Below are 12,748 nucleotides of genomic sequence, written 5' to 3'. Positions count from 1 at the left end.
GACATATATTCATAGGAGGAAGGAAAAAGTTTTAACAAAGTTGTAGGAAGCAATCCAGCTACAATAATCCTACAGCAGAGAAATTAATTAAGTAGCTACAATATAAGTTGAGTTAAAAAAAAAACAACAAAACACAGCACATAATATACTAAGTACCAGTTTAAGACTTTTTTTTAACCTGTTTATTCACTTACTCCTCAGGAATCTGCAAAGCAAACGCTACTATTATATGCATTTGGCAGCTTCTCATCATGGCTCTGTGCTCTGCCCACCAAGTGCCTCTAACTATAATGGGAAGGACAGAAGGGATGAGCTCTACCACCAAGTGGGCTCTTCCTGGTGGTAAATCCCATGGCAGCCTTGATAGAGCTTGAGTATCTCCTGTTCACAATCCTTACTTGTCCCTCCCCCTCTACTTTCCCATCATTCATAAACACAAAACAAACAGCATTCTCGCTCCTCTGTTCTGGCGTCCACAATCATTTCTGTGTGTTCTCTGAGGACATCGGGTGGTCAGTATTGAGGAGCACAGGTATAGCAAGGACAAGTTTCTTCCTCTAGCCAAGACTGCTGATTTCTTGATTGCTTCCAAACTCCCACTCACCCAAAGGGATTTGGATCTGGTCCCGGATGGGGATGACCACTCACTGCCCATCGGGACACAAGGGAAACTTCTCCAAAGATCCACTGGGTGAGGAACAAAAGACTCCCAAAGGCAGCACCTGCCAACAGCCGGCAAGGCCTACAGGCCACACGCTTGGACACCTTGCTGTTCTTCCTCTCCTCGGATTTACTGCAGTCACCATCTAGGATCAAAAGGAAGAAGAAGATCAGAGTTCCACAGAAATCTGCCCTTGTGAAAGGCAACTTAAGACTTGCTTTTTTCTGGGCCTATAAATCAAGTAAAAGCAGGACATTCCTCCAACTTTTGTCTCCCACAATCATTTTACAATCACCTTGGGCTCCAAGAAGAACAAGATTCTGGAATAAGCATCTTGCGACAAAAGGCAAATGTCCCTGCAGTCATGCGATGCCTTCTTATATCTTTTTTTTTTTTTTTTTTTTTTGGCCAGTCCTGGGCTTGGACTCAGGGCCTGAGCACTGTCCCTGGCTTCTTTTTGCTCAAGGCTAGCACTCTGCCACTTGAGCCACAGCGCCACTTCTGGCCATTTTCTGTATAAGTGGTGCTGGGGAATTGAGCCCAGGGCCTCATGTATACGAGGCAAGCACTCTTGCCACTAGGCCATATCCCCAGCCCCTTCTTATATCTTGAAGAGAACAGCCAGAAGCTACAGACCACCCACCCACCAGGCCTCTACCCAGCCATGCCTGTGACATGGGGCTGTTTCAACTATACATACTTGTCCAATTCCTATACCCATTTCTCCCTATTTAACTGAGAACGATGTCTGTATTCCTGAAGATGGCTGAAGATGTACCCAAGTACCACTTTCCCATGGATGCCTTGTAATAAATCAGCCCTTCACCATGATGAGTGTGTGTGTGTGTGTGTGTGTGTGTGTGTGTGTGTGTGTGTGTTGTATGCATATGTACCTTACTAGGGTTTGAACTCAGGGCCTGCACACTGCCCCTCAACTTTCTTCCTCAAAGCTGATGCTTGGGCTGGGAATGTGGCCTAGTGGCAAGAGTGCTTGCCTCTTATACATGAGGCCCTGGGTTCGATTCCCCAGCACCACATATACAGAAAATGGCCAGAAGTGGCGCTGTGGCTCAAGTGGCAGAGTGCTAGCCTTGAGCAAAAAAGAAGCCAGGGACAGTGCTCAGGCCCTGAGTTCACGGCCTAGGACTGGCAAAAAAAAAAAAAAAAAAAAAAAAAAAAAAAAAAAAGCTGATGCTTTACCACTTGATCTATACCTCTACTTCCACCTTTTTGGTAGTTAATTGGAGATAAGCATTTCACAGACTTTTCTGCCTGTGTTAGCTTCAAACCATGATCCTCAGATCTCAGCTTCCCGAGTAGCTAGGATTACAGGCATGAACCACTGACACTTAGTCACCATGTCTATTTGGTGTATTTGGGTAAGTGGCTAGACCTAATCTGGAACTTCCAGAGTTTGGGCCTGGGACATAAAAACATTGTTTCATGCTCTCTATTCAGTAGACTTTCCACAAGTAGGAAGGAAATACTACTTGGATTCAAGGAGTTTACTCTAGAAGGAGAGACGTAGTATATGCTACGATAAACAGCTGTTCTATAGGAGAGATTGTTTCTGGAAGGCTAGATAAGGCACAGTTTCAGTGTAAGGTAGAAAGAATATTTTGGAATTTGACAAGTAGAAATACAGAAAGCTACTGTACTTGTGAGAAGTTAAGAGAATAAGCGGAGCAGAAATCTATGCTTTAAAAACAAAGGATGTATTCAGTGAATAAGTATCATCCAGCTTGAGTAGGACATTTCCAGTAAACCAGGCCATGAAAAGAACAAGATTTTTTAGGTTGCCTAGCAAACTAGAGGCCCAAGTTCAAGCCCCAGTAGAGTAAAAACAAAAATGAACTGGAGGATGGTGGATCATGCCTATAATCCTAACAATTTAGGAGGCTGAGATCTGACCATAATGGTACCAAGCCAACTCAGTGAGGAAAGTCCATCTTATCTCCAGTTAACCAGCATAAAACTAGAAGTACACCTATGTCTCAAGTAGTAGAACAACAGCCTTGAGCTGAAAAGCTCAGGGACAGAGCCTAGGCCCTATGTTCACCCCTCAGTACCAACATATACACAAAGGAATAGGGCTCTCACTGAACTATCTGCACACTCCAAAATAACAATAGTGCATCAACTGATGAATTTTCTTCCCATATTAGTCCACTTAATCGTTACAGCACCTTTATGAGAGGCATACTCTTACTAACTCTATTTTACAGATTAGAAAACAGGCCCAGTAAGATCCACTAATTACCCAAGACCACATAGCTAGTAGAAAGAACTAAGAAATTGGGCCTGGAGCATAAGCAGCATGTACCCCACTTGACTGTACCCCATTGGCCTAATTCATAGTTTCATGGAACCAATACACTCTTTCAGCCTGAAAATGATTTCACATACAAACATGTCACCATGGCAGATAATGCCAGAGAATTTCTTCTGTTGAGCATAGAGTGCCTGAGAGGACATAGCCTTGTGATTCTGTGAAGCCCACTTCAGAACAGAAGGAAGCCTTTGGGTGTGCCTGTGGAGCTTGCAGTCTTGTTTCACGAGGAGGAAAAAAATTAAGAATGGAATGAGAGGAAGGAGCAGGGAGGAGATGATAGTGTAGACAAAATGAGATCAGGTGCCTGAAGGCTTTGAACTTACACATGTCTAAGTTCAATTTGCTGTGTAAAATGCAGAAAACTAAGGTAAGTGACTCTATTCACTATAACCCAACAAATAAGGTAAAAAAAAAAAAACATAAAAAAACAAGGGGCTGGGGATATGGCCTAGTGGCAAGAGTGCTTGTCTTGTATACATGAGGCCCTGGGTTCAATTCCCCAGCACCACATATACAGAAAATGGCCAGAAGCGGCGCTGTGGCTCAAGTGGCAGAGTGCTAGCCTTGAGCCAAAAGAAGCCAGGGACAGAGCTCAGGCCCTGAGTCCAAGCCCAGAACTGGCCAAAAAAAAACCAAGCAATAACAATAAGCTGCTCTGTGCTCAGATCCCCTAGGGGAGCAGGTGAAGAGTCTGAATTTTGGAAATGAAGGCACAGGGCAAAAACAAAGCAAGAAAATACCAGCTAGCAAGTAGGTCACATTTATTTTAAACAGAGGTGAAAAAGTCATCCAAAAATGCAAGTATGATCAAAAGTGAGGCTGCAGCTGAGAGACACACCTACCTGGGAGTGATTTATAAAACATAAAAGAAGCCAGGAGCTGGTGGCTGAAACCTGTAATTCTAGCCACTCAAGAGGCTGAGACCTGAGGATCACTGCTCAAAAAAGTTCCTGTGAGACTCTTATCTCCAATTAACCACCAAAAAATCTGTAGTGGAGCTGTGGTTCAAAGAAGTAGAGAACTATCTCTGAGCAAAAGAGCTTGGGGAAAACACCCAAGCTTTGTGTTACAGCCCCATGACTGACAAAAACTATTTTTACCTTTTTAAAAAAGATATAATAGGAGACTAGAAAAATTACTAAATATTCTAATGCTAATGTGACATGACTCCTTTACTGCTAGTTTCCCCCTTTCCTGTTAAGACTCCTTTACTGCTAATTTCATCCTTCTCCTGTTACCTCAGTTTCAAGCCAAAATTGAGGCCAGAGGGGAATTATACAGGCACTTTTTGTTCATACTGAGCCAACACCCTCTAGGCTTCCATTAATATCTGTGTGATTTCTCCTTGTATATACAAGGGAACAGTGACTCACTGAGCTAAACAAAAATCCACAAGCAAGTTAATTAGACTCCAGTCGCACTTCTCTCTTGAAACATCTTAAACTGTATCACAAGCAGGGTTTTGTGTATGTCTCAGAGAAAGTCAGCTTCTGTAAGACGAAGCTAGCTTAGAAAGTGGTATCAATATACAAATATTTCCTTTCTTTTCAAGCTTCAGCTCCCTGGATAAAACCCAGGAAGTTGCCATCATCTAGATTGTGGTAACTTTACAGTCTTACAGATGTACTATGATCAGTGTAGAGGTGGAAGATGGTGACTGTCCTGCTGGAGGCCAGGTTGAGAGAGAACAGGATGAAGACAGCTGAATGAATGAGGCCTGAGTCTAGACTCCCAATGATAGTGGTATACAACACTGGTGGTTTTGTCTGGTGTTGTCTGCTTAGATCATAGTTCAGTCACTATTTCAGAAGGAGGAAAGCTGAAATGAATATATAGTAAAGAAAAGCTATTTTTTACAAATTTTCTTTTCCAAATATGCTATATTTACATCAGAAAGGTAAACTTTGTAAGAGAGAAAGATCCCAAAGAAATTGAACATTTACTTACCTGCACCAATGCGGTCCAGTGTGGCTATGGTAGTCACTGTCATTATTACCCTGTTGGGCATCAGATAACTCCAGATTGGGTTTAGTGAAGTATACCATATGCGGAGAACAAGAAGAAAAATCTGTCCTAAAATAAATCCCCAGATTCTGAGGTACCTGTCAGTACAAAAGTACTGTTAAAGACTCTAATGATTCAAGGTACATTGAGAATTTCAGTCTCATAGTCTCACCTGACCTTAATAAGCATATCATCTCAATTTGTCTTTTTGGCAATTTGAAATAATCCACTTGTCTTAGCCTTCTATCCCCCATTACTTCCTATGCCCTATCACCTACAACTTGAAATAATTCTTTCATTCCTAAAGCATTATTGGGGCTGAGGGTTTTGAGTGAGTGGTGGACTTTGTGTTTAGCATGAGTAAGGGTTCAATCCCTGGAGACAATATGAATATTATTATATTGCAATCTATCTATATTATATGTATAATAGTTGCTATATATGTAAATAGAAACTGTTCAAATTCATTCATGTAGAAGGTCAAAATTATGATTTACAAATCCCACATTGAGTTTCACTTTGGAAACTGACCATACCTGTATGTCCACAAGTATGTAAGATATGAAGCATACCTTTGCAAACCACTTCCTGACCACCAAGTCACACTTTGTACCACCAAGGAGGAAGAAACACCCAATGCAAGGACCACCAGTCGAAGTGTGGCATTTGGAGCCTCGAGGGAAGCAATGCTGCCTACAAATGAAATGAGGAGAACTGAGCACTTGTGAAAATCAGACATTGGTACTTTATGGTCTGCGTTTGCTAAATGCTGGTGATACTATCTTTACACTCAAGAGTATTGAGTTAATATATAACTACATGTATATCTTTTTTAAACTTTTATTGAAGCACAGTTCACACTGTAAAATTTACCATGTCTAGTCATTCATACCTATAATCCTAGCTATACAGAAGACTGAGATCTGATTATCTCAGTTCAAAACCTCCAAGGGGCAGACAAATCTCTGACATTCTTATCTCCAAGTAACCAGCAAAAAGCTGGAAGTGGAGGCATGGCTCAAGTAATAAAGCACTAGCCATGAGTAAAAATGTCAAGGAAGAGTGCAAAGCACTGAATTCAAGCCCCAATACTGGAAAAGAGAAAGAAAAATTCGCTGCACAGGAAAAAAAATAGCCATATCTAAGTATAGAACTCAATGATTTGTATCACTGAGTGTATTTACAAAGTTGGGCAACTATCACCACTAATTCTAGAATGTTCTTATCACCCCAAAGAGAAACCCATATCTATTAGAAGTCACTCCTACCTCTGGTCTCCTCACAGTTGTCAATCTACTTTCTGACTCTAGATTTTTCCTACTTTGGACATTTCACAGAAATTGAATCATACAATATATGTGCCTTTGTGACTGGCTTCTTTCTCTTAGCATAACATTTTCAAGGTTTGTCTGTGTTGTAGCATGTATCAATGGTTGGTTCCTTTTTATGCTTAATTAATATTACATTATGTGGATATATTGCATTTTGTTTATCCATTCATCAGCTGGTAAGCATTTGGCTATTTTCATTTCGTAGCATTTGTAAATAAAGCTGCTTTGAACATTTGTATACACGTTTCTATATTAGCGTATGTTTTTATTATTCTTGGGCATGTATATTAAGGAGTAGGACTGTTGGATCACATAAAAAGATTTAACATCTTGAAAACTCCTAAACAGTCTCCCAAAATATCTGTACCACTGAATATTTCTTATATTTCCATCAGAAATGCATATAGTTTCCAATTTCTCCACATCTATGCAAACACTTGTTATTGTCTCTTTTTTTTTAACCATAATGATCCTAGTGGATCAAAATGTTTATGGTCAGATATTATCTAAATTGGTGACCGTGAATGAATTTCATAGCTAATTGCAGGGTAATTAGCTTCAAGTACCAGAGGTGAGACTGCAGGAAACACTTAGACCTCAAGACTCTTTTTTTTTTTTTTTTGGCCAGTCCTGGGCCTTGGACTCAGGGCCTGAGCACTCTCCCTGGCTTCTTTTTCCTCAAGGCTAGCACTCTGCCACTTGAGCCACAGCGCCACTTCTGGCTGTTTTCTGTATATGTGGTGCTGGGGATTTGAACCCAGGGCCTCATGTATACGAGGCAAGCACTCTTGCCACTAGGCCATATCCCCAGCCCAAGACCTCAAGACTCTTCAAAAGCCCTCAGAACTTTTTTTGCCAGTCCTGGGACTTGGACTCAGGGCCTGAGCACTGGCTTCTTTTTTCTCAAGGCTAGCACTCTGCCACAGCACCATTTCTATATATGTGGTGCTAAGGAATCAAATCCAGGGCTTCATGTATGTGAGGCAAGGACTCTTGCCACTAGGCCATATTCCTAACCCCCCATCAGAACTCTTAAAGAAAAAAAAAAAGCTGCATCCTGTCTTTCAGGATGCAGAATCATTGTGTGTATGTATGTGCCAGTCTTGGGACTTAAACTCCGAGCCTAAATGCTGTCCCTGTGCTTTTTTTGCTCAAGGCTAGCACTCTGCCACTTGAGCCACAACTCTACCTCCAGCTCTTTTGGTTGATTTTGGATTAAGAATCTCATAGATACTGCCAAGGATCTATGCCTTCTGACTAGCTAGAATTGCAGGCCTGAACCACTGACACCTGATCTTAAGAAGCATTTAAAGGGCATTGCAAGGCAGGCCATGGCTAATTGCGACCTCCCAGCATCCTCAACTCAGAGCAATTTCCCTCTGCTTTACGTTCCCACCCAATTCAGTTCTGCTTCTGTGCAGGGTGATGGGGAACAACAGAAGGCATCTCAATCAATCACTATCCCCACCCCTCCAAAACCTACTCTGTCTTATATCCCCTATGGCCACTCCTTACTGGACAGGACTGGACTGAAATAATGAAAACTGTCCCTAGAACTGCTAGTGGTGCCTCTGTAGGTGAGGCTTGCTAGGCAGAAGCCACTGTGATTCATGGATTCTGTGCCTCAAAAGCAGTTGAATCTGCTACTACTATAATACTCAGTTTCCAGGGCAGAAAGCCTCATTTCTATCATTCCTAGGCCTGAAGTTTTCCTGATCATTTTGCCTGTCTTTCTATGTATGTGAATGCCATCTTTGTAAAGGGCAGTTTCCAGGAGTCTTTCCCACCATTCCTTCTGACTTGGAGCCATCTTAAAAACCAGAGCTGTATACCTTCATAGAAACCAGAGATCTCCTAACACCTACTTTGTTCTGCCTCTGCCAGGGGTTGATGCACACACACACACACACACACACACACACACACAAAACACTGCAACTGCCTAGTGATTCCTGGTGCTGCTCCTGAAAAAGTCAAATGGCTACATCCAGGCAGAAGATCTGTGCAGTGACTCATGAACAAATGTCACATGGGAATCTCAGAGAAACAATTACAACAGAAGGACATGATTCATTTTTAGCTACAGATCCAACCCCTGTACAGTCTGGCATTCATTTTGAATCTACTCCCCATAATCTCTTCTTGCTTTTTTACTACTGGTTCATCTCCAAAGACTCTCAATACTTATTAATGTATAAAACCATAATTCATGATAGGAACTACACATCTAAATTTTTATTATCTTTGGCAATGGATCTATTCAAATTCAGAACTCAAAGATACAAAAATGATTGACAAAGTGCCACTTTTCCACTCCAGACTTGTATTTAGGTACCACATTTTCCACCCTAGTAACAATGCTACCATTTTCTAAAATCCTTTAGGAATACTTGTATCCAACCAAATACTAAATATATTCTCATATAAACTTTTTATATAGAGATTAGCATTCTATATGCTCTGTTTAACACAACACATTCCACAAATTGTATTTTAAAAGCATTCCATGTTTCATTGTTAATAATAGCCTCTCTTTTTTTGATAGTTGCATAGTACCCTATATGGTATTTCAATTCCATAACTACTGGTTATTTAACCTATCCCTTAGAGATATTTAGGTTCCTTTCAATATTCCTATAACAGATATCCCCACAATGACTGGGTGATCTTGCACATTTATCATTTACATATGTATATAGGATATATTCCTAGAAGTAAGATTGCTGGTTAGAAGCTATGTACAGACTTTGTAAATACTGCTAAATTACCCTTTATGGAAGTTACCCTAATTTACATGCCTACTAACATTACATTAGTGCCAATTTTCCCACCTTTACCACACAGCACACTCAGGCTTTTCTTTCTGTCAATTCAGTTGTGACCCTAACAGACAAATATGTATGCATAAATCAACAGACTGTATATTTTATTATATCGTTAAGAACCAATTTTATTTCCTTTCCTGCAATTGATTGTTTCTTCCTCCCCTTTTGTCAAGAAACTTGTTAATGTTTTTTTTGTTGTTGTTTGTAGGAACCAATGTGGAAATTATCCCTTCAAGGCAAAGACTTGCAAATAGGTTTCCTAGTGCACTTGTTTGCTTTGTATAGTATTTGTGTGCATAGTTTCATAACTGTCATGAAATATCATTTAAATGATTTTTTTTGGTTTGGTTCCAAGTGTTGTGTCATAGTTGGAAGAAAGAGGGCTGGGGATATAGCCTAGTGGCAAGAGTGCTTGCCTCGGATACACGAGGCCCTAGGTTCGATTCCCCAGCACCACATACACAGAAAACGGCCAGAAGCGGCGCTGTGGCTCAAGTGGCAGAGTGCTAGCCTTGAGCAGGAAGAAGCCAGGGACAGTGCTCAGGCCCTGAGTCCAAGGCCCAGGACTGGCCAAAAAAAAAAAAAAGAAAAGAAAAGAAAGAACACAGTAAATTCAGTAGTTGACTTGTTCTCCAACGTACCTTTTCTGTCCTTATCACAGGGATTTTTAGTCCTTTCCAGTCAGTCTAATGTGAGAAATATCATTCAAATTGACTCTCAGTCTAGTCTTGCGATTTTGCTGAAGGTAAATTTTTCTAAAGTAGTAGTTGGAAAAAGAAACCTTCAAGTTTTGAATCAAGCCTGTCAAGAACAGTTCATTTCACTTTTAATTTCATTCATTTCACTTTTGTATGAAAAAAAAAATCTTAGAGAGCCAGATGCTAGTAGCTCATACCTGTAATACTAGCTACTCAGGAAGCTGAGATCTAAAGATCATGGTTCAAAGCCAGCCTGGGCAGAAAACGCCCCATGAGACTCTAATCTCCAATTAGTCACTCAAACACCAGAAGTGGTGCTGTAGCTCAAGTACTAGAGTGCTAGCCTTGAGCACAAAAAGGCTCAGGGACAGCACTCAGGCCCTGAGTTCTATGCCCCACAACCTGACAAACAATAAAAATAAATCTTAGAGAAACACCTTGAACTCTTACCAGCAGTGATGATGCGAAGCAGAGTTAGTATCCACTTCTTGTTAACCAATTTCCAGAAAGGAGAATTTGTTAGAAGTATGGGAGAAAGAAAGGCTATGCCAAATCCTTCCAGTCCAGTGAGTGTCAGTGTTTGCAGGGGAAAGTAAAAGATCATTGGTGCCAGGCCATGGTAGAGAGACCAGGAAACATACCCTGTAAGAAGTGTTTAGAAGAAAGAGAAAATTGTGCCTTTGGCCTCATTTGACAAACAGCAGCCCTGCCACTCTGTTCCCACCTCCACTTTCCTGCTCTCACCATCATTGGGGGACCTACCCCACAGCCCAGTGGGGAACAGGTTTTTGCTGGTGCAAGTCTCTCACTTTGTTCCCTGAATCGTGCCACATGCCTGCAGCTGTCACCTTAGTACATTTTCTTCATCTGAACTATGTGAGTTGAATCTGGCTTCTTGCCGGGACCTCAACTGATAACTCCCTTATCTAACTTGATCCATAAGTATCATCAACGCTGAAATGAACAGAAGGAATAGGTGTTCCCTCAGCTCCTCTCAAGCACACCCAAAAGCTCTTCAGTTGAGCAACATTTTCTTGTCAAATCCAGCCCTCAGGAGGCAGTATAGAGAAGTGGAATGCCCAGATCTGAAGTCAGCAGCACCTCTGCCAATAACCAACTGTAATCTCAAATGATAATGCTGATTAACAGGAATGAGTACTTAATCAAGTGTTAGGCCCTGCTGAGTGTTAAGGCAGATTGTTTCTCACACTCCTACAACTCCAATGGTCTAGAAGGTGGGTGCTTTCAACTCTCTCATAACAAATGCATGAACAAGCTAAGTAAACAAGGGCAAAACAAAACAGCTGGAAAGTCCTGACACTCCAGAAGTTCAGTCATTGCCTACAGTGCCCAGTAACAAACAGCACTGACAACTTAAACCATCTGCCTACCAAGTAGCTAGCTGTCTAGCTACTTACTCTGTGTGGTAACTTTCTAGCAAGCCACTTAACAATCTCCCTTTGTTAATCAGAGAAAGAGAACTTCTAGCCACCTCCCAGACTTGTCAGGAGGACTGAGCAAGGGCATTGGAGAAACTTAGTATTAGTCATATCTCTCTGCTGAGAACATATATGGTGGGCCAGGAAAATGGAATTGGAGGGCTCCCCTGAAAAGTTGCAGCTCCCAGAAATTAAGTTTGAAAGAGCATCCTTTCCAGAAACTTCCCAAATGTTTATTTGGAAACTGATTTTAATCACACAGCTCCTCCAGAATTACAATAAATGTTAATTCCTTTTTTTTTTTTTTTTTTTGCAAAGCTGCAAAAGTGAGCACGAGATGAGCGTGAGATGCTCATTGCCAGCTTCCCAATTTCCAAGTGCCCCGTGGCCACCCAGTGCTCACATTGGGGACACAGGCGCCCACTTCCTTGCTAATGTTCAGTCGGGTAGAGGTTGGGGACCTGTGGGGACCCGCACCTGCTGTGTGAGTTCAAAGCTAACATCTCTGTAACTCCCACTCCTTGGGTGTAATCCCTGGGCAGGTCCTCTCCCCATAGATCCTCAGCGTCCGAACCCCCACCGAGGTCCCGTCTCCAATTCCCTTTCCTTCCGCAGCCCAACCTCCCAGGGGACGATCACCATCTCTACTCTGAGCACCTTTCCCAGTGAAGCTGGCAGGACGCCGGGCGCCACAGAGGGTTGGGGGTAGCTGGCACCCGCCACCAAGGGGCGAGGGCGATCCGAGCTTACCCAGGAAAGTCTCCACGAGGATTTCCCTCCACAGGAAGGGCATTGTGCCTCTAGAAGCAGCGACCGCGAGGACAGACGCCCCCGACGGCCACGCGCTCCCCGCAGCCAGTCACCGCGTTCGCCCTCGGGTCCCGCGTCCCTGGCGCAGCGTCCACTGCCTGCCAGCACCGCCGGTCTGCCGATCTGTCCGCCGCCGGGCTGATCTGAGGCCGGGTGGGGCCAGGTCTGCCATCCTGTTCTACACCACACCCAGCCCGGCCCAGCCTGCCCCAGCGCAGCCTGCCCCGGGCCAGCCTGCCCCAACCGACGCCTCCCTGCGCCCTGAGCATGGGCACCACTCGGCCCGCAGCTCCCGCAGCCTCTGCCACTCCGACTGCAGGGAACATGGAGATCTGTGCGCTCGAACCCTGCCGGTCTGGCCAAAATCAGTTTGCTTGGTCCCCTGCTCCAGGAGCAGCCTGGAGGGCCAAGCACTGCCAGTGCCTGTGAGGGAGGAAGCAACTTCGAATCAGTGAGCCCTGCTATAAACAAGGCTCCCACCGGGCTACATCGCAAGCAGTCGGAGAGTGAGGATCAGTTGCATTCTATAAGAGAGGTGACATCAATTTGGTATGTTTTTTTTTTTTTTAAGATGTTGCAACATTTGCTCACAAGACAGAAAACTAGTTGCTTTGAAAAAGTACCTTGGCTTCTCCCATTTATCAATAT

The 12,748-nt window shown here is 42.9% G+C and overlaps 1 protein-coding gene across 1 annotated transcript in view; it reads right to left on the bottom strand.

The window, feature by feature from the left end:
• Nucleotides 1-12,394, bottom strand: part of Cwh43 (cell wall biogenesis 43 C-terminal homolog) — a 34,943-nt gene extending 22,549 nt beyond the window's left edge. The window contains exons 1-5 of the mRNA XM_048364420.1: nt 12,041-12,394; nt 10,302-10,493; nt 5,570-5,690; nt 4,941-5,095; nt 605-806 (exon numbers count right to left, since the gene is read on the bottom strand). Of these exons, the coding sequence (XP_048220377.1) occupies nt 605-806; nt 4,941-5,095; nt 5,570-5,690; nt 10,302-10,493; nt 12,041-12,083 (713 nt within the window). The 5' untranslated portion in view covers nt 12,084-12,394. The remainder of the gene's footprint in view (nt 1-604; nt 807-4,940; nt 5,096-5,569; nt 5,691-10,301; nt 10,494-12,040) is intronic.
• Nucleotides 12,395-12,748: the final 354 nt, after the last annotated feature.

Source organism: Perognathus longimembris, chromosome 16 (genome assembly GCF_023159225.1).
Source record: "Perognathus longimembris pacificus isolate PPM17 chromosome 16, ASM2315922v1, whole genome shotgun sequence".
NCBI classification, from domain to species: Eukaryota; Metazoa; Chordata; class Mammalia; order Rodentia; family Heteromyidae; genus Perognathus; species Perognathus longimembris.
Note: the sequence above shows the minus strand (reverse complement) of the source record. Positions and strands in the feature narration are given on the sequence as shown.